We start from the raw sequence: 24,690 nt of genomic DNA, 5'->3' as shown, positions 1-24,690 counted from the left end.
CACACGACGAAACGTAAGGACGTAAGGTGAATAACGTTGATGCGTTTGGTGGGTTTTAATTAGTTGGCACGGCTTTTCTAGAATACTAGAATACTGATATTGGGAATTTTTTTACTGATCGATAAAATTTGCTTTTAAGTTTCCTTGAATTATATTTTGACATAGACTTCAAAATATATATATAAAAAAAAAATCACCATATATTGGCAGCAATAAATGAATTAAATTACCTTTATTTGTAATATCTTCTAAATTATATATCCATATATGGGAAAATAATTTTTTTGAAAATGTCAGATTTTACTTCTAAATATTTATGGATTTAATATTATAGGAAATCAGAAATTATTATTAGCATAATTTTTAGGATAATCCTTAAAAAAACCAACTATTTTTCTATTGTATAAATTTTAATTTTACTTAATCTCTCTATGTATATATGTTTTTATACTATTAGTTATATAATTTAATATCATATAACATTTATTTTTTAACAAATAAATTCACAAAAGAATGAATCAAATTTGTACTTTACATCTTTATATTTTTTTAAATTCGGATTCAAGTTGTATTTGTTTTTTTTTTTATATTTGTATTCGTTTACTGTACTATATTAGAGTTTCCTTGAATGTCGTACACTCGTATCGTGTAATATTTGTACTTCAAAACAACCATAATTTTTTCCTCTCAAAAAAAGAAAAAAAATACAGCCATAATTTGTTTTTTGTACATACATGATACATAGCACTTAGCAGCCATAATTAATCATTAGTTATTTACTTATTAAAAGTTTGTTATTTGTTGGAGACCAAGTAGATTGGATCTCTTAAAAAAAAAAACAAGAATTTTCGTGTCCTCCAAGTAAAAACCTGTGGCTCACATTCACGAACGTTAAAAAAAAAACAAAAATGTCTTCTTATTGTAAAAATACCGAGAGATATACTACGTACCAACAGAATGATCAATTAAACAAATATCAAAAAGATTGTAACTCAATAAATTTAATATAATTTTTTATTTCATGTCTAACAAAAGTAAAAATATAATATTATTCATATTTTTTGATTTTTTACTATACACACTTTTTTCATATCTATCTCCTTTTTTAAACCTCTCTCTCCAAACATTGTACCTCCATCTTTCTTTCTTTCATTTTCTTTTTCATTTTTTTTGTTTGTTTTACTTCACCTAACCGTGGATATCTTAGTTGTCGGCAAAATCTGTATAGACGATTGTTGTTTTTTTTTGTTCATTATTTCTTTTTTTTCATTATTATTTTATTCAAATATTCTCATGTCATTTTCCTTATTCTCGTTATGTTTTTTTTCTTTTGGCTAACTTCAATGAGGTTGTGTTGCGTTGTCATGTCCTTGGCGTCATCGTCGTGACCCTGTGGGAGTCTCGCGTCTCCAAGCCCTGTGTCCGGTGACATCAAAGGTCACGCCTCCTCCGTGGAGGTGTCTCTCCTGTGTTGCACCATCAAGGTGTGCCAATGCACTTAGGATTTTTCAATCCATTCATTTACTCACAAGTTGAGCTTGGTTGCTCTGACCCGATTTCAACCCTAGCCCTATAAAAAATAATAAAACAAAAAAAAATTGAAATGGACAAGAAAGGTGGGTCTAGTTAGAATTAAAATATATCACAATATTAATAAATTATAAATATTAGTAAAACATGATAATAAATTTTATTCTAATAATAAAATAATTTAAAAGTTTTAAAATTTTGTTCTGTATTTTTTTTAGTGCAAATCAAATGTTACACGTTAAAAAAAATATTATGATAAAATTTATATTATTTTGTTCATTATATAAACACATCAAGATATATCACAAAATTACTTGTACTATACATTGATCAACATACAATACAAAAAGTTATAATACAATTACTTGTTTAGTGTAATTTTATTTATCCTATTTTTTTAACAAATCAAATGCACCCTTAATTTTTTTTTTAATTAGAACTCAAGTTGTATTTTTTTTATATATATTTGTATTTGTATACCGTAATATATTAAAGTTTCCTTGACTGTCGTACACTCGTACCGTGCAATATTTGTACTTCAAAACAACCATAATTTTTCCTCTAAAAAAAATACAGCCATAAATGTTTTTGGTACATACATGATACATAGCACTTAGCTGCCATAATTGATCATTAGTTATTTACTTATTTTGTTATTTCTTGGAGAGCAAGTAGATTGGATCTCTTAAAAAAAAATAAACAATTTCCGTGTCCTCCAAGTAAAAACCTGTGGCCCACATTCACGAACGTTTTTTAAAAAAAAGAAAAACAAAAATGTCTTTTTACATGGAAACCGACTTTAGGACCCGGAAAGAGTATAGTACTATAGATGCTGGCGGCTCTTTTATAAAAAGAACGTATAATTTAATAATAAAATTATTGCAGTAGTTAGTTTAAAAATAAATTAATGTTCAATGTAATTTGATATTCTCAAAGTCGATTTTAATTTTGTGAAATCAATTTCTCACAATTTTTTAACAATAAAATACATTATCATATATAAAGAATAATTTAGGTTATCAAATAAAAAATAATCATAGTATGAATTTTAAAATAATTGTATAAGAATTAACGAACTTATCATGCATGTGACTTATGATTAAATGACAAAATAAAATTATTTGATAATATTAGTGTATACTTTTTTTCTTTTAATATGATATATAGTATTGTATTTTTTATATCTTTTTTATTTAATTTTGTCACAAATTTTGTTTTCGTAGATATTTGTCATATATTCTGGTCTATCATCATGCAGTAACATTATATGAAATATCTCGTAGTGTTTATCGTGTGACTTAAAAGATAAAAAAGCTTTGTTATAAAAAAGAAAAAAGATAAACAGCTTATTGCTTTAGGTGATGAAAGATAAGAGGGGAGTTTCACGGCCATGGGTTCTAATCTCACTTTTACCCTTTTTTATTATCATAAATCCCCTTGTTAGGAGAAAAATGCAATTTCGTTGAAAATATAATCAATTATTAAAACTACATATATGTGTACTTTGAAAATTACCTCTTAACTAAATAAATATTAGTTTTGAATCTTTGTTTATATTAAAATATTTTCTTTGCTATTCAGCAAGGATGTGGATTATCTGATACAAAATTATTATTATTATTTTGATTGATATACTAATGTATAATAATTGATTTTTTTTTATTGTACAATAATTGAACGTATACTCCTTAGTCTTAGAAATGCTGACAAAATAATGAGTCCAAAATTCAACACTTGGACCAAAGAGTTCCGTAAAGGAATCCGATCTATAGATTCTTTTGATTAAAATAGTTAGATACCCTCTTAGTTTGACTTACTACCTTCCCTGTCCCCAGCTAGAGCTAGAGATAAGCCTCAAAATCTCCATTTTGGTTTCTAAGAAATGGAGACAGATGTATAGTATTCCAATTTTATTGGATTAATAGCCAGCAACTAAGACAATTTCCTTCATAGTTTCATGGCTTCTGCATTAGTAGAGTGTCCACCATTTGAATTTTCTAGCAAGTACTATCATGTGTCTGAAAATGGAGGTGTGTGTGTGAGGCAGACCAGTTTCTTTGAAGGCAAACCAGTGCTTAATCAGGGTGTTGGTTACTCTGTCATTCTTGGTTTTGGTGCTTTCTTTGCCGTCTTCACCTCTTTCTTGGTTCGTAATCCTCAAATCTGTTTCTTTCTCTAGTTATTTTGATCTTTTGATTGAAGTAGAAAATCACTGCCTAACCTTCTCATGTTTTTCTCATAATTACTGTTTTATACTTTCACAATTCACCACCATTCTTTGGAGTTGCATGGAAGCTTGTATGTTATAATCATAAAGTTATCATGAGATGCTAACAACACACTCTTTTGAATACACTCTCTACACTTGCAGAAATTTATTAAAAATCATGAATTTTTATGGATCTCACTTCTTATTTAATGAGTTTCTCTCCTTAATTTGTAGTTTTTAACAAATTTTAATCAATAACAAAATACGTGTTAAAAAGAGTGTGTTGCTAATCCTTCTCAGATTATCATAATCAATTTATTGGGTACAAACATTTTTGTGGATCAGGTGTGGCTGGAGAAGCGTTATGTTGGGTCACGTCACACATCTGAATGGTTCAATACAGCAGGAAGAAATGTTAAGACGGGGCTTATTGCAAGTGTCATTGTGTCTCAGGTAATGGATTCAAATAGCCTCATAGTTAATACTTTGATGAACCTGAGATTCCATTTTTTCACGTCTCTTTTCTTTATTACGATGATTTTGTGCAGTGGACATGGGCTGCTACAATCCTGCAAAGCTCTAATGTTGCATGGGAGTATGGAGTTAGTGGACCTTTCTGGTATGCTAGTGGGGCCACCATCCAGGCATGAACCTTATATCTCCTTAGAATATAGCAATTTTTTTCCTTCTAAATTTTGATATATTGAAATTTGGAAAAGGAAGTAAGGCTGACAGTTTATAATGTATTGAAAATGAACAGGTATTGTTGTTTGGAATCATGGCTATAGAGATTAAAAGAAAGGCTCCTCATGCTCATACTGTGTGTGAAATTGTCAAGGCCCGGTATGTTACTTGTTTGGACATTTAGAGTATTTTTGCTTGATGTTTTGTTAAAAGCTCAAGTGCAACCTTTTGGTCATATTCTAGTGATAACAAAGTTTCTTTACCTCAGTTGGGGGACTTCTGCGCACATTGTTTTCCTCATTTTCTGCTTCTTGACGAATATAATTGTGACGGCTATGTTGCTCCTCGGTGGTTCTGCGGTTGTAAATGCATTAACTGGAGTGAACCTTTATGCTGCTAGCTTTCTAATACCACTTGGAGTAATTGTCTATACACTAGCGGGTGGACTGAAGGCCACATTCTTAGCAAGCTATATCCATTCTGTCATAGGTTTCTACTTAATTTTTTATCACTTTTTCCACCAACAATATCTACATTTTGTTATATTCATGTGTTCCACTGTTAAAATTTTTGTTTTCACTTTTCAGTGCACATTGTTTTGGTGATTTTTGTCTACCTTGTCTACACGGCTAGCAGCGAGCTTGGTAGCCCTTCTGTTGTTTACAATCGCCTGCTAGAGGTTGCAAGCAAATCAAGAACATGTCAGGATCCTATATCACACCAAGGACAATCTTGTGGTCCAGTTAGTGGTAATCACAAAGGTTCTTACCTAACAATGCTAAGTTCCGGTGGCTTAGTTTTTGGGATTATAAACATTGTTGGAAATTTTGGCACTGTGTTTGTTGACAATGTAAGCATTAATTAAGAGATGTGTCTTTTCATCTTCAGTTTGTTTTATTTCGAGTGTCCTGAATATGCAAAAGTTATAACTTTGTACTCTTTTTTGTTATTTGGGTTTTGTTACTAATTATTCTTCAAATGGGGAATGCCTAGGGATATTGGGTGAGTGCCATTGCTGCAAGACCTTCATCTACTCATAAGGGGTACTTGTTGGGAGGCTTGGTCTGGTTTGCTGTGCCATTTTCTTTGGCTACATCATTAGGTCTAGGAGCCCTGGCCCTTGATTTACCAATAAATGAAAATGAAGCAGGCCGTGGACTTGTTCCCCCTGCTACGGCTGTAGCTTTGATGGGGAAAGGAGGATCTATTCTTCTTCTTACCATGCTTTTTATGTAAGTTACTATCAGAATCCATTGGGAATACTCTTAATATGTCTAGATAAGATTGAAATAGCAAACGGATTAACAATTTACTACAAGGCTTATAAGAAAACTATCTAGCCTCTTTGTTCTACTTTCTGATGGTTTTGACCTTTTGATATACTCACCAGGGCAGTAACTTCTGCTGGTTCATCAGAACTCATTGCGGTGTCCTCATTATGCACATATGATATCTACCGAACTTACATAAATCCTAATGCAAGTGGAAAGCAAATCCTCAAAGTGTCAAGGGGTGTCGTCCTAGGATTCGGGTGTTTCATGGGGTTGTTAGCAGTTATACTGAACAAGGCTGAAGTTTCTTTAGGATGGATGTACCTTGCAATGGGAGTTCTGATTGGCTCAGCAGTTCTTCCCATTGCTTTTATGCTTCTATGGAGAAAAGCAAATGCAATTGGAGCCATTCTTGGAACAGTGTTAGGTTGTGTTTTAGGAATTATCACTTGGCTGTCTGTTACAAAAATACAATATGGCCGGGTAAACCTCAATACAACTGGCAGAAATGCACCAATGCTTGCTGGAAACCTTGTCTCTATACTAACTGGAGGAGTTGCTCATGCTGTCTGCAGCATGTTGAGACCTCAGAACTATGACTGGAGTACCACCAAGCAAATCACAGTGGTTGAAAAGGAAAAATCTAATCTTCCAGCAGAAGAGTTTAAAGAAGAAAAACTAATCAGAGCTAAATCATGGGTGGTGAAGTGGGGTGTTGGTTTCACTCTTTTGATTGTCATTCTATGGCCTATTCTCTCCCTCCCAGCAGGTAACCAACTTTTGACTTGCATTAGCAAACATTTGACCATGATTTTCTTTTCGCACCTTAGACCAAATTATAAGAAAGTCTTTGTTTTAACAAATCTGATTTGGTCACTTACACTTTTACTTGTTCCTTACCACAGGGGAGTTTAGTAAGGGCTACTTCTATTTCTGGGCAGTGATTGCTATAGGATGGGGTACTGTTGGTTCTGCTGTGATAATTGTTTTACCACTAATAGAGAGCTGGGAAACCATTCAGACAGTTATTATGGGCATGTTTACAAATGACAGGCTCATGGAAAAGGTAGAGGAGTTAAATTTCAAGTTGCAGACCATCATGCAGGCAATGCCAGAAGCTGAGAGACTTTACTTGCTTGAGAAGGGGAAGGCCAAAAAGTTAGACTCCTCGGAACAGCAGGCTAGTTCTCTTCCTGCATAAGATCCCAAGGGACAGGAAACATTTGCTCAAACCAAAAAAGAATTTCCAAGTCTTGCTAATCTGGTTCAGACACAACATAAATAGAGCACTGCATTTGGGTCAACCTTACACACGAGTCACGTGTTTTTGATGTTGCAGTGTATATCACAAATGATTGAAAAGCCACAGAGCTGAGGAGTGTCTATGATGGATGAGCCGAATAATCTCACAAGGAAAAACAAGTGAACGTTGTAATGTAAATGGGATTCAATTTATTACTGATCTTGAATGTTCAATAAAGCCAAAATAATAGGAGTGAAAATATATTAAAGGTAATATGGTGGTGGGACCATTTAAAGATTCATGCTTTAGTTTGATTGGCAGCAAAAAAATAAATCTCCTTACTAAAAATATCGTTATATGTAAATTTTGGAATATTCTCATATCTAACAAGTCATACTCAGTTAATTAGAAACCCATTAAATTAAGGGAAGGATATTGGTCTTCGAAAAAGAATAAATTGCAAGAGCCAAAGAGACATAGGTTAGGTTCTGTACAGGCTAACACACTGCTGTTTGACACCTTTACTCAGCAATAATAATGATTGCTATGGTTTCATATCATACACGGGAAGAATTCGTTATCATATATCCAAAGTGTTTTTGAACTACAAAAAATTATCTGCAGCTAGATTACAAAATGAGAAGTGCATGTGCAGTGTTCTAGAGCACAAGAAAATTTGAACTTAAAAAAATTATATATGGCCTCTATATTTTAAAGAGGAAGAAAACGTGAATTTTCTATATTAGTTGCCCTGTGGTATAATTACAAAAGACCACCAGCCTCTTCATGTATTTCTCCTTTAGCAGCAGTGCAGCACAATGGGAGAGGCACGTTGATCCAACTAAAAGGAACTGACTAAACCACTTGCGTCCAACAGCTAGCATCATCTTTAGAAGGAATAAATCCCAATGGCACATGCAAATATGCATTTGAGATAGTCCAAAATGAATAACGCAGTGTGTTTGAACTGAAAGTAACCATGCGGCTTGCTTGTTTAGGCATCTATCGAACGCCATCTTTTTTGGAAAGCGAGTTATTTGCTGTCCTTTCCTTCAATGCTTCTTTCTCTAATTTCTTTTTTTCAGCATCTGCCTGCCTTTCATTCTCCTCCCTTGACTTGTTGAACATCTTGACAAAGACAACAAGGATTTGCGTCACTGCAACAAGAACACAACTTTAGCAGTCAACATAATCTTCATAAAAGAAACCAAAACTCAGTTTTACCGTTGCACCTACCTAGCTTGATCCTCATTGGGGAAATAATAGTACCATGAATTTTTACAATGCCAAGGTGCATCCATCAGGACACCAAAAACCATGGCACATTCAGGCAACTAAAGGGGGACATATTGCTCCACCACTGAACCCAAACAAAAAGTAAGCTATGGAGTGGAATAAATCTTCCAGTTCCTACTTAGTGATGATTATTTTAATTTCTCAAAGCCCAGTGAAACTCTCCTACATAATTGAGGATTTACGCAGTGTTGCTTCTTTAAAAGGAGGGTATAAATCACAGGTGCTACACCATAAGGAAATAAGATTTAGAATGAAAAAAAAAATCATAAAATAACGATCACACATCACATGTAGCCAGGTAAAAATTCTAGCAGAATACTTATATTTTAATAAATTGAGCGAGAAAATGTGGTTATTCTCTTCCTCCAGCCATATTCCCACTGCTTAAGCAATGGAAGATTTTGAATTTCATAAAACCAAAACCAAAACAAGGGCCCTTCTACATAATTAATCATTGCAACGAAATAAAGGTTAAAAAAACTCAGGTGTTGTGAATGTGTCTAGACTGTAGAGAACATCAGACCTTGTTCAAAAGGGCATCTAGCTGGATCCTCCCCAAAGTACTGGGACAAAGAGTCTGCACTTCTTCCCTGGAAAAGAAAGAATCAAGACCAAAACCAAAAAATACGTAGTTGGCAGACTTAGTTATCAACATAGTCCAAACTAGTGACTATTATCTGGGATGGTGCATCAAATTCTCCTCTGAGCAGGCAATCTACAAGTCAAGAGCAACACCAAGGAAAAAGGAGGAAGAGAGGAAATATAACTTTAACAGGACTCACCACTTCAGAATACAATGATATAAGAGACCTCACATCAGCTTCAGCAATATCAAGAAAATTCTTCAACACCTGAGCAAGACAAACATAACTGTGAAACATGGTTTCCAAAATGTGAATCGCTAAGCTAATTTCTGAATCATGAATCATAATGCCAAATAGAATGGAAAATAAGCAATGAAACCAAATAGAATGCATGCATTGAATGGATTAGTCACAAATAAAGTAGTGGAATAATCAGATAGGATAAGTTCATAATTGCTCTTTCAATTCCTTCTCATTTAACAATTTAAGTTTATGACTTTCCAATTTTTTCACGAGAATTGACAAAATTAAAGTTTAAAAAAATTAAAAAATAACAAATTGTTGAATTGTCTGATACATATTAAGGATACAAAATTGCATTGATTTATTCTTGTATCATAAGATTCAAAGTCATTTGAGTCTTGAGATTCATCTTATGATACAACTTGTATCAAATTGTAGGATTCAAATCTAGTAAGATTCTAATAACTATGCTGAAAATTGAGAAAATCACAAGTGTATACAGTCAAATGAAATATTAATCAAATCAAGGTTTTCACCATGGGCCCATGTCACAAGACATATAAAATTACCTAGATACATGATAGATGCTAACCATATTACAATCTATTGAAGATCACAGCAGTAGTTTTCATGTAGATGTTATCATGTAGCAAAGGAATCATCTAGTCTAAACATCTGGTTTAGATTTTCTATAGTTTCTTTCATAGAATGAATTAGAGTCAAGCTAGAACTATTGCTGAGGCTTCTGTTTCTTTTGTGTATATTTTTGTGTTGAGGTACCAAGAATGGGGATGCGGAGGAATGGATAAAAGAAATCTAATACAAGCATCATTAAAACCTGCTATTAGAACGGATAAAAAGAAATATAATACAAGCATGTTTTAAAGCTGATATTATTGTGTTGAATAGGACAAACATCCATGTTCTCTAGTAGAGAAGTATCTTAAATAAGAGCAGTATCTCACATATGGGCAAAAGCCAACATTTTTTACTTCTCACCTTACGAAATCCAGTAGATATAGCACCATCATTTTCAGAAGCAGCAAGTTCTTGCTCAACTTTCTCTAAACCTTTACTCACAGCTTGCATTTCTTCAGCCAATGCTTTTAGTTGAATCTAGATATTGGACAGAGAACATCAATACATAAGCAAAATAATCTTACATAAAATCACCTGTAATACATCTATATCAATAATGAAAAATTAGCGACAAAGAATACCTTAGAAGCTGCTTCCAAATGGACAAGATCCTTATCAAAATCTAGCAATTCTGGCATCTTCTCAGCGAGAAGCTAAAGAGACAAGAATATTTTTTTGTAAGGTATCATATCAAAAGCAGCATCAATGACTAACAAATGATGTTAGAAGTTGAATATTGTAAAGTTAATATAAGGAAATTATAAAACCAAAGAAAATCTTAATAGAGCTAATAAATTATTAGTCTCCCAAGCACGCTGCTACAATTGACTATCAGACATAAGAACTCATAAATCATAGCAAAGTTAGTGCGATACGTGACCCTTCCCTATAGGAGTATACTTACTCGGTGTAGTAGTTTCCTTTTTAACTGATCTGTAAAGGCTAAACTACAGTTAGCAGTTAGTCTATAGTTAGCTAGTTATCTGTTAGGACAGCTGTCACTAACTAACTCAGGTTAGTTAACAGTTACAGTGGTGTCTATATAAACTAAGGTGTAACCATCTTCTTGGGTTGAATTTAGATTTCTGAAATTCTCTTGGACTCTTTTATGGTATCAGAGCTAGTTTTTCAATCCTTAGTTAGTTTTTAGATCCTTATCCCTAACTTTTCTTCATGGCTTCTGCTTCTAGAATGATAATACCTTGCAGAAACTACAATCCTATACAAATAGTTGGGTTTTAAGTGAGAGAGATAGATGTAGCCATGTAAAGGAAAACAAGAGATTTAGATTTCTTCCATAAGCCTTGAATAATGCCCAGAAACACTACAGTTCTTTTCTTTCACATAGTTTTTATCTGAGTATATTTACACTGGGTGAGGGCGAGCCCTGGTGCAGCGGTAAAGTTGTGCCTTGGTGACTTGTTGGTCATGGGTTCGAATCCGGAAACAGCCTCTTCGCATATGCAAGGGTAAGGCTGCGTACAATATTCCCTCCCCCATACCTTCGCATAGCGAAGAGCCTCTGGGTAATGGGGTACGAAGTTTTTATATTTACACTGGGTAGTAAAGAACACAACTAGCTTAAAGATACAATAGTTAAATGCAGAATATAATTTGAAGATTTTGACATATCTACCTTACACAAATAATGCATTAAAGTCATTTTGTTATTTCTTGCACGAGTATCAGATAATTTAAGAAGGCTATCCAATTTGAATCCAACAGCTGATCCTGCAATGATCAACATAAAAGGATATAATCTAAACAGCATTGCAGAAACTTCTCATTTTGTCAATGATGGTGAGGTGAAAATGGAAACTACAAATCCATCGCAAATTACACTCAAGTACAATGAGAGTTAACAAAAAGATACCCCGTGCTGTTCCTTGATTCAAGGCATTGCCCAGTGTAAGAATGGTCTGCATTATTTGACGCAATTTCCCAGATTCTTTCACCTGTCAGCATGAGTAATAGCATAAAGAAGCAGCCCAATAATGCCTTCATGTTTGTCAACTAAGGGCAATTAAACAGTACCTCTCTGGCTGCATTGTTGATTGTGTTCAAATTTAACTTCAAATCATTCACCTGAAGAAGCATGAAAAACAAATCTTTGTGCATGAAATATTATAGCAAAACCATACAAAGATAATCATAAGTTCATAACCTAGATTACATACCTGAGAAGAAAAGTTGATTTTAAAAGCAAAAACCCTTAATTTGGATTCCACACGTGGAACCTTCATGAGCTCCATAAAAAACTGATGAGATAAAAAAAAAATGTTAAAATCAACATAAATAATTAGCAAGGACTCATTTGACTAGAGAGTATCAGGGAAAAAACCTGTTCACACTTTCCAAGCATTTCCTTGTTTCCTGTATAATTCTGAAAACAAAAAGATTTTAGACAGGAAAAACGCAAGAAAAAAGACATTTTCCTTTTTCCTATTAGACAATGCAGCATCTCACACATCTTTTAGATCAAATTTGAACCAGACTGATAGATGGGGAAAGTGTATGTTAGCTGTCAGTTAGTTAGGATAGCTAGGATAACTTACTGTTAGTTAGTTAAGAAACTATAAATAGCCAATTAGAGGGAAGTTAGAATGGGGGATTAGGAAGTGGAGGGTGGTGAGACCTCGAAACTCATCTATATGCTGTCCTAGGTGTTGGAGGCACCATAATAATAATAATACACATTCTTCCTCTGTTTCTGGTCCAGTTCTATCACAGACTTTCAACACTTTTTTATGCATCATTAAGAAGATTTACAATTAATTTAAAAAAATTTGTAAGCTGAAATTCTCTATATACATTAGACTAATTAATATAAAAAGGTTCTATCAAAGCTGTCATATTATTTTGACCAAAATGGAACAATCTAATAATATTTTGATAGGCCCATGACAGATGTATACTAGAAAAAATATGGGTTGAACAGAAGTGGGTTAAAGGTCACATGTGTTTAAAGGAAAAGGCAAGAGGAGATAATGGGAAAATGACTACTGCAGAGAATGCCAAGAGGGGTATTCGTTGGAAGTTACTAGAAAAGACTATAGCAACTGGGACATCTGTCACATGCTTAGTGGTAAACGGAATTCAAGGATCATACCATAATAGATGAGTGAAATTATAGAGGGGGAGGAGGTGATTTTGGACAGGAATTGGAGTATTTTCCTTTTTCTGTGCTAAGATAGGGTTTTCTCTGTATAAAGGAGAAAGTCTCCCCATCCTTTAGATCATACAATGAAGAAATTATCATATTTGAAATCTTAACATGTTAGAGTAGTAGAGTAAAATTACTCCTTTCTTTTATTTCAGTTTAGTATAGTTAGTCCTTATAGTTAACTCAACTAATCTTGGGTTAGTTGACAGTTGTAATAAAAGCTGTGTACAACTATCCTAGCTCTAGCATATATACTATAGTTGTAACCGTTTATCAGTTGGATTGAATATTATCATCTTCCTCATTTTTCTGTTTAGAATTTTTTCTCACTTTCGTTTATAGAAAGCTTTTCTAACAAAATAAATTAATGTCAAAGCCATAGGAAAATATGCTTCATTTACTTTTTAAAATTTGTCATTGAATGAAGCTAAGATGGCAATCTCCATGTATACAAACAAATATACAATTATATGATTCAAGATTTTGAAGCTAGAACCAAGTAAAAAAGAATATGGTTAAAAAATTGCAACCAAGATACTATTCACACAAAATACCAAAGATATTAAATGAAGTCACAAATTACATTTAACACAATTTTTTAGAGGAGTACCTTTAACATCTCCATCTCTTCCTTTGTAGGACAGAACTTGATGAGATTCTCAACCTGATCAATATCCAGAACTGCAGAATCCAATGCCAGGACTGCTATCTGAAATAAAAAACAAAACCCACAAAAATGACAACTATTAAGAAGAATAAGAGCAAACATGGTAAAAAATGCCATCTAAAATCAACCTTCATCACGAATGGAAGTGTAAGTGAATTAATATTTAGATAAAAACAAACTTAGCTAAAATGTTCTCATTACACAAGTTTTTTTTCAAAATGTTTAGGAAAGCTTTTTTTCAGAGAAAATCATCTCTTTTTTTCTCAAAAACTCTCTCAGGAAGTTGCCCAAAGGAGCAAAAAAAATTGACCTAAAAAATAAGCTAATTCGAATTGACATTAACTCAAATGCATGGGTTTGTAAAAGCGAAGCTAGAAAAGTAGACTTCCAAATAATTGACAAACCTTATACAAAGTCTTTTCATACAAAAAGAATTTGTATAGGAAATAAACTAGAGAAGTATGAAAAAGGATATTGACAGTTACCCCTAAAGCAAACCAAAACAAAAGAATAAACAACTTACTCGAAGAAAATTAGAAGCATCAATTAATGACATTTGTGGCTATATTTCAATACTTATGCTTGGACTTTGCTTTCAACTAAAAAAGGAGTAAAACCAATCTGCCACGGTACTTGTTAACATTCCATTTTTGCTTGAGGATTCAATATAAAGTAATCAATTCAACAAATGGGTCAAAGTTCCCACTCCAAGTAGCCTTCAACAAAATTGCAATAAATGTCTTTTATCCCTCCAAAATGTCCTGCTACAGAGCCAAACTAGAATACTTGGATGCGTTCACACTAACTAAGAAAAATAGATACAAAACGCATATTCCTCCATTAGGTTTTTTTACTTTTGTCCTATTTTGTGATAAAAAGAAGAATCTGATGAATGAACAGAGAAAAACACAAATGAAGCACAAGGAATCCTATTGTCAAATTCAATCCCAAGAGGTATCTTTTTATACAATTGAGTTGAGCCTAAACTTTACAATTTCGTGGATATGATTTAGCATTTACATGGATAAATCGATTACATTGGTATCAGTCCTAAATACAGTAAGTGAGTGTTTGTGCTAAAAAAATTTGGGATAACTCCAGATTTGCAATATGATGCAGCAAAGAACATCAGAAACTTATATAAAAGAGGTAATTTCATTGAGTAAACAAGACCCACGTAAACTTAGCACAAGGATAGAGAAACTTACAAGCATATCTGGCAAAGGAATTTTGATTTTAGAGAGCATTATTTCACAATTATATGCTCTACGCAAATCAACCTGACAGGAAAGGAAAAAAGGAATTTGGGTTTATTAGTTATACATTTCCTTTACTAATTAAATACAACAAATCAGACAAAATTAAAAGAAAAATGTTCCAGTATCTGCATACAAGTAGGGTTTTATCAGCTCATATCATATCCTAACACCCATGCAAACTCCAAAGTGCAATATTGAATATTTCAACAGATAACTGTACATCAATTCAATCTGATAACTGTACACACAATTATGAAGAGCAGGAAAAATCTACCAGAGATAACAATTTTAATACCAGAGTAATTCCCAATTACCATTATAGGATATTCTAATCGTGCATATAAACTGTTAAAACAACAGTTGATAAAAATTTATGCCAACAAGGAGTAGCTTACCAATTGTACTTTCTCAGGTTTGTTAATATTAGGACCACGTCGTCCTCCACCCTTAGTACTGCTCCCATCAGAAGTAGATGCTGCTGAAAACAGGCTCTCAAGTTCTGATATATCAATCTCAGGGGCCCTACCAAACATTTCATTATCTAAAATCAGAAATGCTAAATAGGCAAAGGCATTGCATCCCACCCTCCCCAACTCCTATCAAAAGAAGGGAGATTGAGCAAAAGTAACCACAACTACAATACATAATGTGATCCCAAAATAAATGACAATTTCCAGTGATTATAAAAAATATTAGGAAAATCATGTCAGATATCCATATGAAAAATCAATAATTGGTACCTTGTTCCACTATCCTGTTTCTGTGAATCAGCCCATAGACTTCCCTTGGCTGCTCGAGCAACTTTCACCCAATGTAGGGGTTTTAGCAAAGTTTTCTTAGGAGCATTAACAGTACCACCAGTACCACGACCTCTTCCAACATTTGTTGTTGAAGCTTTGCCTGGTGGTGGTGCCACACCAGGGGCCCTAACTGCAGGTGGTGGAGGTGGCATTGGAGATGTACCACGGCCAGGTGGAGGAGGAGGAGCACCTGGAGGTTTTGGTGCCAATGGTGGTGGTGGTGGTGGTGGAGCAGAACCTGTTCGTACACTTGGAGGAGGAGGAGGAGGTGGTGGAGCTGAACCTGTTCGTATACTTGGAGGAGGAGGAGGAGGTGGTGGGGCTGAACCTGTTTGTACAGGACCTGGAGGAGGTGGAGGTGGTGGTGGGGCTGAACCTGTCCGTACAGGACCTGGAGGAGGTGGAGGTGGTGGTGGGGCTGAACCTGTTCGTACATGACCTGGAGGAGGAGGAGGTGGTGGCGGGACAGAACCTGTTCGTACAGGACCCGGAGGAGGTGGAGGTGGAGGTGGAGGTGGAGGTGGAGGTGGAGGCGGGGCAGAACCTATTCGCACGGGACCTGGAGGAGGTGGTGGTACCAAACCTGTTCGTACAGATTCTGGAGGTGGAGGCAGTGGAGCTGAACCAGTTTGTACAGATCGTGGAGGAGGTGGTGGGGCTGAACCTGTTTGTACATGACCTGGAGGAGGAGGTGGTGGCGGTGGGGCTGAACTTGTTCGTACAGGTCCTAGAGGAGGTGGAGGTTGACTAGGAGTATTGGAAACCAAAGGAGGAGGAGGAGGAGGAGGTGAAGGAAATGTAGAAGCATTGTTCACATTCTGATCTATCTGATGTGGAGGTGGGGGAGGAGCTAAATCTGGCTGTATATTTGATGTAGGAGGTGGTGGTGCCGGTATTGGAAAAGGTTGAGTAGCGGGAACTGGTGAAGGTGATGGTGGAGAGGAACAAGGAGAATATTCCTTTCTTGGAGCATGATGAGGTGATGAAACATTATCAGTCAACGACTGATCAGGTGTTCTTGAAGTGAGATTTACATAATCTCCACCATTGTTCTCAAAAGCTAAATGGACCAAATCAGGGTTGTCAGATATCAATAATTTTGAAGGATCAGCATAAGACTTGGGAATAACATCAAAGGCCTCATCTGAACTATCAGCAGTGCTCGATTCATTATTTTCAGAGTCAGAGTCAGCGGGTGATGAATACCAACTTCCTCTACCTTGAAACCTTGAAAGCTCTTTGGCATCATTTAAGACTGTAAGCTGTTTGAGCAGCCAGACAGCAGCAGCATCCCCACTTTCAACCCATTCTACACCACTAAAAAGTTCCTGAACCCTTGAAAATGCCTCAATAGGCAATCCACCTTTCACCTCACCATCTAAAATACTCGTCTGAGCCCTTGGAGGACTTATGCTTTCAACCTCCCCAAACAAAACCTAAATATCAAGGCTTTTCATGATCAGATTAACAACCAATAACCTTACCACAGAAAAACCACAACCATCACAACAAGAAATCGAAGTCTTAACTTTTCATCAGCCATACAATACTATAACACATACTCACCTCAGCCCGGAAGCCCTTCGGATACCGCTCCTTCGAATCCCAAAGAATGTCTAAGTTCTCAGCATTCAGCATCAAAATGTTGGACCGAATAAACGCCGTGTTGAACATCACCCGAAACATCATCACTTCCCTCTCCAGATCCAAATCCAAATGGACACACTCCAAAACCACATCCCCTTGCACTAAGCATTGAATATCAATCTTAATCACATCACAGTCTGCCTGAGATAAAAACACAACTCATTCATTCCAGCATCAAAATAGTGCAGACACACATACAAAATTACAAACCAACACAACAAAGGACAAAAGTTAGATACAGTTCCTTAGCTACATCTACCACTATATTCCAATCAGAATTAGAGTTTCACTTCAGCAATCAATTTTAACCTTTAACGCAAGCCTATATTTTCAAATTATTAAAAGTAAAACTCCAATTCTAATTAGAGAACACCACCAAAAGCACCTAAAGAACTATATATAGGTTTTTCCCCACAACAAACTCAACCAACCATACACACACACACACACAGAATTGAAGAACAACACCAAAAGCACTTAAACAACTATATATAAGTTTTGTCCCACAACCACAACAAACACAATCAAAACCTGTCTATAGTGCCTCAAACTCTTCTTCTTCTTATGCATATTATAAATCATCTGTGTGGAAAGCCCCCCTTTACTAAGCAAATTCCTGCCAAAAATCCTAAACAATGGCCTGCACCCATTCCCGCCATCAAACCCAGGAATCCCTCTGAGAATAACACAGTCCAAAGACAGGGCCCTCTCCGGCGGTGGCCACTCCGCCCCAATGTTCCTCCTGGCCACATACTGCACATACCGCAGCTGCGACGGCAGCGGGTTCAGCGCCGACAACAGCTGCAGCAACCCCTTAGGCGCCTCTTTATGGACCATCTCGAGAATCCGGCGCTCCCCGGTCTGCGCGGCCTTGCGGAAGACGAGGAAGGCGGCGAGGAGGAAGGCAAGGAGGGGCCAGCCGCCGCGCTCACAGTGGAGGAGGATCAGGGCGGCGGGGTCGGCGAGGCAGGAGTCGCAGAGGCGGAGGAAGTGGTGGAGGAGGGAGAGGGGGAGGAGGGGGCATCCCTCGTACTGCTTTGGGTAGTCGACGACGGTGGCGTCGAGGTCGCAGAGGACGCGGGAGAAGCGGCTGCGGTGGTCGCCGTCGCGGAAGTTGAGGGCGAGGAAAGTGGATTCCGGGAAGTCCTCGTGGAGGTCGGAGATGATTTGGCGGAGGTAGAGGCTGTACATTCCCTCCGGGAGTGCCTCCGTGGAGAAGCAGGAATCGAAGACTAAAAAAAAAAAAAAGATTATGATGCAATGAAATGAAAATGGAATTGAAATGGGAATCGGGAATTGGGAATTGGAATTTACCGTAGACTCTGTCGGATAATTCGAGTAAGCCGTCAGGGGGGCGCTTGTAGAAGAATCGGCTGAGGAGGGACATAGTTGTGGCATAGAAGGAAGGAGGATGGAGTTTTGGAGAGTGGAGTTTCCAAGCTATGGAGTTCTCTCAGAGAGACAATTAGTTTTGGTTTTGAAATTTGAAATGGGATTGTAATTAAACACAGAGAGAGAGAGAGAGGAAGAGTTATTTATTTTGCTGCTACACCAACCATGGTATGGAAATGGAACTGGATCAATTGTTTTGATTTGCATTCACTTTGTAACGTATTGTTTGGTAATAAAGGGGAAATCGGATTAGGAGGGGTTACATTTTCTGTTTTGAATTGGTCAGTTGATTTTTTTTTTCAACTGTCTTAATTATTGTCAGGATTCACCAGTTTTATTTTTTAATTAATGACTAATTTGTATCCACAACAAATCTAGTTGGATCATTTTTAACTGTCTCAATTACATTTTTTTTACCATAAAATTTGAATTTAAAATTTTACTTAGAATAATTAAATGATTGTGATATTTTAATCTAATTGCTTATGAATAGTATTACTGTGTGAAAATTTTAATACTGAAAGTTTGGCATCGAATTAAGTATTGAGTTTGGATTTTTGACTTAAAAATGAATTTGTCACTTTAATATTATTTTACCACTAAATGAGTGGACTTGGACTAAGTGGTAGAGGAGTTAACCCATATATCTCTTAATTAAAAAATGATAAAATGTGTGATTCTTCTAAAATTGTACTAATTTAATCCCTATAAAAATAAAATAACATTTTTATTAATTTTGAGTAATAATCCAATTAGATCATAATATGATGTGACAAACAATTTTATATTTGTAGTTTGATTACAAATGAATTAAATAATATGTGTTGATTAAATTTCATAAAATGAATTAAACAATTTATGGTGGTTAAATACCCCCAAAAATTATAATTTTCACACTTTATGATGAGATTAAGAAGGAAGATGAAATAATAGTGGGTTTTGGTGTCTTTTGAGTGTGTGTACATGAGAATATAGAGAGAGAAAGTAAAGTTTGTTAGCCACGCCAAGGAAATGTCTAATGCAATTAGGGACTGACTGACAACCAACAAAATTATGTTTTATTTTTACATAGACTAAATTAATACAAAAAAAATCATAAAAACAAAATTAATATTTTTTAAATTTTACAAGGATCTCAAGCATACTTTATATGTGTTATTATTTACTATTATGTTAACATGTTGTCAAAAAATAATTATGTTAACATCATAAATTTAATTATTTTATCAATTACTATATTTTGTTAATTATTTTATCAATTACTATATTTTTTTATTTATCCTTGTTTTCCTCAGAAGTCTTATTCTAAGAGTATTTTCAGTGAGATCCCAAATTAAGATCTTAGACCACTTTTTGGTGAGTCTCACAATGTCACGTAGAATTAAAGATCTCTCCAGATTTCTTTCGTTTTGGGTTCTTAGATAACTTTGAGTAGGTTTCACATGAATCCCGCTTTTAAATATTTTATTCCTCTCTCTCGTCTCATCTCATCTCACCCACTCCCTCCCTCATCTTCCCCACTTTTCTTCTTCCCTCCTCGGCACCCACTCATCCCCTCATCTTCCTTATTTCTTTTTTTTTCTTTTTCTCTTTTCCCTTCCTCCGCGCAACCCCTTGACTTCCCCTTTTCCCTTTCACTGTGCAACCCCTCGGCTCCCCCCTCCCCTCCTTTGTTCCACCTTCCTTGGTATTCCCCCCTTCCTTTCTTTGTGATGTATTATTTAAAAAAAAAATTGTTTCATGGTTCTCTTTGTTGCAAAGAAGATGTGGTGTTGTTTTTTCTCTCATTTTCCTCCTCGCATTTTACTATTACTAAATAAGCAATACAAAAAATTAAGTGTGCGAATCTTCAAAGTTTTTTCCCAAGAATTGGATCTCCAACATGAAGATCTTAAAGGATGTTTTACTGTTGGATTTGAGAAAGATTAGATCTTTAGCTTAAGATCTATCCCCAAGATCCAACATTAAAGATGTTTTAATAATAAATATATAGTGGACCATAATTTTTAATCATATGATTAATCTTTTTATTATAGATCCTTCCACATATGATCTTTCAGTCTTTCCCACTCTAACAGCCATTCCTACTCTAGCCATCATTTTCCACTTCTAGGGACAATCGGTGGTGTTTTGGTTTTATTTTTCATTCTTTCATTACCACCTTCATCCTCTGTCAATTATGTGTCGATAATTTTTGTGATGTAATACATATCGCAGTGAAGTAAGGCTCTTTAAACTCGCCAATGATAAACTACATTTCTTTTTTTTATTCTCCACAAATACTAAGACCATTTTTCGCATGTTTTCCTCATCTTGTATGTGAACAAGAGCATGTTGTTGTAAGTGAACAAGAGCATGGGGAGGTTCTCAATGGTGACGTGGGAGAGGATCGCCTAGATCTGCTTCTTAATCTTGGTTTTATAAGTGACTAAGACGTGAAGTTGTTTAGATCTAGAATTGAAATCGCTTCTTAATCTAGGCTTTTTTAGTCCCACTAAATTAGAAATTACTTTTTTAGTCCATCTATCAAGACAAAATTAACTAAGCCCCAACATGACAAATAATGTCACCACTTGTGAAAGTTTCTTATGGCCAAAATTCTATTTTTTTAATTTAATCTTAAAAAATGCCAAAATACGTAATGAAATAAAAATAAATAAATAAGTGTCCCTAAATACCAAAACATCATGGTTAGTTATTAAAAAATTCCTAAAACCCAAATCAATAACATGAAGATCTTAATTTGTCCCTCCCCTTCCAATTTATCCCCATTGACCTGCCCTTCCCCCTCTGTTGCAGAAGGCCATAACATCTATTCCAAGCTACACCCCCTTCGCTACCTCCTTTACACTCTCCCTCGCCTCTTCCGCCAACAAGTGCAACCTGCCACTGTAAGCTTTCACCACCAACATCCTCCTACAACTGTTGTAGACAACAAACAAATCAAAGTCTTAAATATATCTCAATATCTCAAGGTTCACAGGAAAAAAAAACATAAAATTACAAATCTATTATCAATTTTCTTTAACCTTTACCACTCATTTTATTTTCCTATTGAAATAGTCAAGAAAATATGATAAATTAAAAATAAAAAAATAAAATTATTTTTTAAATAGTTCAAAATTAATATTTTCTTAATAAGATGTGAGGCTAAGAACTAAAGATGAGATTTAGTAGTCAAAGAAAATTTAACTCAATTTATTGAGTATGATGTATAAAATATTATAAACCTTTTGATACAATCTTCAATTCATACCGATAAAAAAAATGAGATTTAGATAAGTTTTGAACGAAAAATGTTTAACATCAATCAATTGACTTAATTACGAAAATTTGAAGTAAATAGAAAAACTAACGGCTTTAAGTAAAAAAAATTATGACAAATTAATTGCAAAAATTAGTAAAATTAAAGTATTAAATCCATTAAAAAGAACTATCGTTAAATAATGATAAAGTTCTCAAGAAAAAAATTACCAATAGTAATCTATAACTGCTGCTATTCTGCTTTTAGTTTGATTTTTTTTTATCATCTAAAAGAATTCTTTAAGTGGTCTCAATCAAGTGATCTACATTGTTATAAGCTGAAAATTTAACGAGCTACATGGTTCATACATCACTCTTGTTTACAACTTGCAACCCTCTTCGGATATCGTTTAAAAATAGGCATTTTGGTATCTTTTAAAACCATAATACAACATTTGAGTCTTTGACAAATCATTTAGCTCTACAAACAGACCTCCAGATCATGATCTGAATTTGACATGGTTTAGAAATCTCTAATTTCAATGCCAGTTTCTGCTTCAGTGAGGCTATCGTCATTCTCATTCAACAAATAATCACAATATTCCAAAAGCATATCTGCAAGGGGAGGAATTCCCGGATTTCGCCCGTCGTTATATTTATGTGCATTAAAAGTAATCTGCCACATGTCGTGCCTGAAATCTTCTCGGCTCTTGTACTCCATATTCCGTACTCTCTCCCTGATTCTGGAAAGATCCATAGGTCTCTCTATAATGTCCAGGTAGTCAGGAGCCTCTTTCTTCGACACCGGTTTCAAGAAAAGATACGACAGATCATACCTATCTTTCACAATGGTGTCCACAACGCTCTCCAAGATATTTGCCAAACCAACCTTCATAGGAAAATTTAAGTTAACATAGAGCTCAAGCCAAGTGAAACACCAAGCAATGCTACAAAAACATAGTAAAGAAGACTAGCACCACAGCCATACAAATAACTTCAAAACTATTTCTAACCAAAATCATATAATATAGTTTTACTACATAAATCATGAACACAACTAAATGACATTGTTTCTTTAGGTCATTTGCATAGTTTACTCGCTCAAAAAAAAATGGCGGTCTTCCAAAGCCTAAAAGAAAATACTGAAGACTAAACTCTTCTATCAAGAAAAGTAGAAAGGTGGCCCTCTCTGTCAAGGGGTGAAGGTTATACTCCCTGCAGGAGAGGCACCCCTGCATCCACCTTGATGACATTCCTAATCTAAATCAATAAATCACATGATTTTCATTCTGCAGAATGTAAAGGTATTAGTAGCTTAATTTGAACTACTAAAGAAAAAAAGAAAAAAGAAAAAAAAGCAGGCTGCTAACATTTGAATTACAATTCTAGACAAAATCTTGAATTCACAACAAAAATAATCATGGCAATGGCATGAATTTGGCTCCAGGACTGTTTTCTTCCCAGTCCTCAATATTTTCGTCAGCTTTCCTCAACTGCTGGACAGATATTAGCACTTTCACGTCATAAATGACCAAGTAGCTATTGGTAATTTGCTTCTAATTAACATGTATGAAGATGAAGAACATGGATGTACAACAAGTACTAAATAAAGAAAATAACATGGATAGAAATGTACCTCTCCCCCTCCCCCTCTTCGGCGTTTTGTTGGCGGCATATAATCTGCACCAATCTTTCCTAACTCAGTAATAGATCTCCTTTTTCCACTCCGGTCTCTTTCTGGCATTCTCTTATCGTGTCTTCTTGCTCTGAGGTCATCTAAATACTCGTCTCTTAACTCAGGCTTCTTCTTCTTCTTCTTCTTAGCTTTTTGTTGTTCTTCCTCCTCCCTTTCTCTTCTAATATCTTCTTCAAATCTTTTTATCTCATCTAACCTTTCTTGCTCTTTGAGCATCCTGATTTCTTCTTTGCGATGCCTTCTTGCTCTGTCTTCTTCTCGAAGCCTTGCATCATTTCTCCATTTCTCTTGCTCTTCCTGCCATCTTCTGTCCTCTTTACTGTTCCATTTTTTAAAACCTTCAGTTCCATACACGGTCTCCTGTTTCTTTTGTTTCTCGAAATTCGACAATTCAACAATTCTTTTAGTTTTTCTGTGTTGAAGTCCAGTGTTTCCACCAGGACTGTCCAGTTCCAGATCAATAACTTCCTTTGTACGTTTTATAACAATCTTTTTGTGGTTTTGCTCCCTATCTATTTCTGTTGGCGGGCGTATTTTAATAGGGAACTTATGAGAATCAACCTGTCCTCTACCTGAATCAGTAGGAGGCCGTATAACAATAGCATGCTTACCAGATTCAGCCTGTGTATCATCTGGTTTCACTTTCTTGGGAATAATTATCTTATTAACCTTAGCAGACTTTGCAGTTTCTGAGTCAGAAGTGACTGGCTTGTCAGAACTCTGCAGGCTTTCTATTGCAGGTTTATCAGAAGATTTCTCTGTGGAGCTGCATTTGAATTTCAATGGAATTTTTGATGAATTGTCAACAGGAGCAATTTTTGTTGTGCCTTTAGACATTGACTTTTTGGAGGGAGCTTTATGCTGGGAAAGACTAGAGGGATCCACAAAGCTGGATTTTCCAGATGATTTTTCCATGTCTGTAGATTCAAGTTGAGTTTCTAGATCTTCACCATATTTTGGACAGTTCTTATTCGTTCTCATGTGCCCAGCCTGGTTCATCAACAAAATAATTACAATAATGCTATATATTCAAAGAATGGAGCAAAACTTTCACGTAACTAAATATACCCTTCTATTTTAAATTAATTGATATCTTTTTATTTATTAAGTTAGAAAATATAGAT

At 35.1% G+C, this 24,690-nt stretch overlaps 3 protein-coding genes across 5 annotated transcripts in view; 1 reads left to right on the top strand and 2 right to left on the bottom strand.

Annotated features, from left to right (window-relative positions):
* The first annotated feature begins 3,050 nt into the window (after positions 1-3,050).
* Positions 3,051-7,234, top strand: LOC100784391 (urea-proton symporter DUR3). The gene is made up of 9 exons (XM_003523856.4): positions 3,051-3,676; positions 4,085-4,192; positions 4,288-4,383; positions 4,500-4,582; positions 4,692-4,912; positions 5,011-5,273; positions 5,417-5,655; positions 5,814-6,463; positions 6,600-7,234. Exons 1-9 carry the CDS (start codon positions 3,488-3,490, stop codon positions 6,893-6,895), a joined length of 2,145 nt encoding a protein of 714 aa, XP_003523904.1. The 5' UTR covers positions 3,051-3,487; the 3' UTR covers positions 6,896-7,234.
* A 263-nt stretch (positions 7,235-7,497) lies between these two features.
* Positions 7,498-18,835, bottom strand: LOC100809152 (formin-like protein 14). The gene is made up of 17 exons (XM_003522814.5): positions 18,550-18,835; positions 17,767-18,467; positions 17,155-17,376; positions 15,529-17,024; positions 15,184-15,310; positions 14,738-14,809; positions 13,473-13,571; positions 12,041-12,082; positions 11,877-11,957; positions 11,734-11,784; positions 11,573-11,654; positions 11,336-11,430; positions 10,281-10,352; positions 10,060-10,176; positions 9,016-9,084; positions 8,757-8,823; positions 7,498-8,094 (listed from the first exon to the last, which is right to left on the bottom strand). Exons 1-17 carry the CDS (start codon positions 18,620-18,622, stop codon positions 7,940-7,942), a joined length of 3,621 nt encoding a protein of 1,206 aa, XP_003522862.1. The 5' UTR covers positions 18,623-18,835; the 3' UTR covers positions 7,498-7,939.
* A 3,340-nt stretch (positions 18,836-22,175) lies between these two features.
* The window catches only part of LOC100783866 (transcription initiation factor TFIID subunit 1), a 42,349-nt gene continuing 39,834 nt past the window's right edge, over positions 22,176-24,690 (bottom strand). For all 3 annotated transcript variants that reach the window (XM_006578319.3, XM_006578320.3, XM_014774648.2), the window contains 2 exons: positions 23,507-24,556; positions 22,176-22,759 (listed from right to left, as the gene is read on the bottom strand). In XM_006578319.3, the coding sequence (XP_006578382.1) occupies positions 22,394-22,759; positions 23,507-24,556 (1,416 nt within the window). In that variant the 3' untranslated portion in view covers positions 22,176-22,393. The remainder of the gene's footprint in view (positions 22,760-23,506; positions 24,557-24,690) is intronic.

This window comes from Glycine max, chromosome 4 (genome assembly GCF_000004515.6).
Source record: "Glycine max cultivar Williams 82 chromosome 4, Glycine_max_v4.0, whole genome shotgun sequence".
NCBI classification, from domain to species: domain Eukaryota; kingdom Viridiplantae; phylum Streptophyta; class Magnoliopsida; order Fabales; family Fabaceae; genus Glycine; species Glycine max.
The sequence above is the reverse complement of the archived record's forward strand: the minus strand, read 5'-3'. Positions and strand labels throughout refer to the sequence as shown.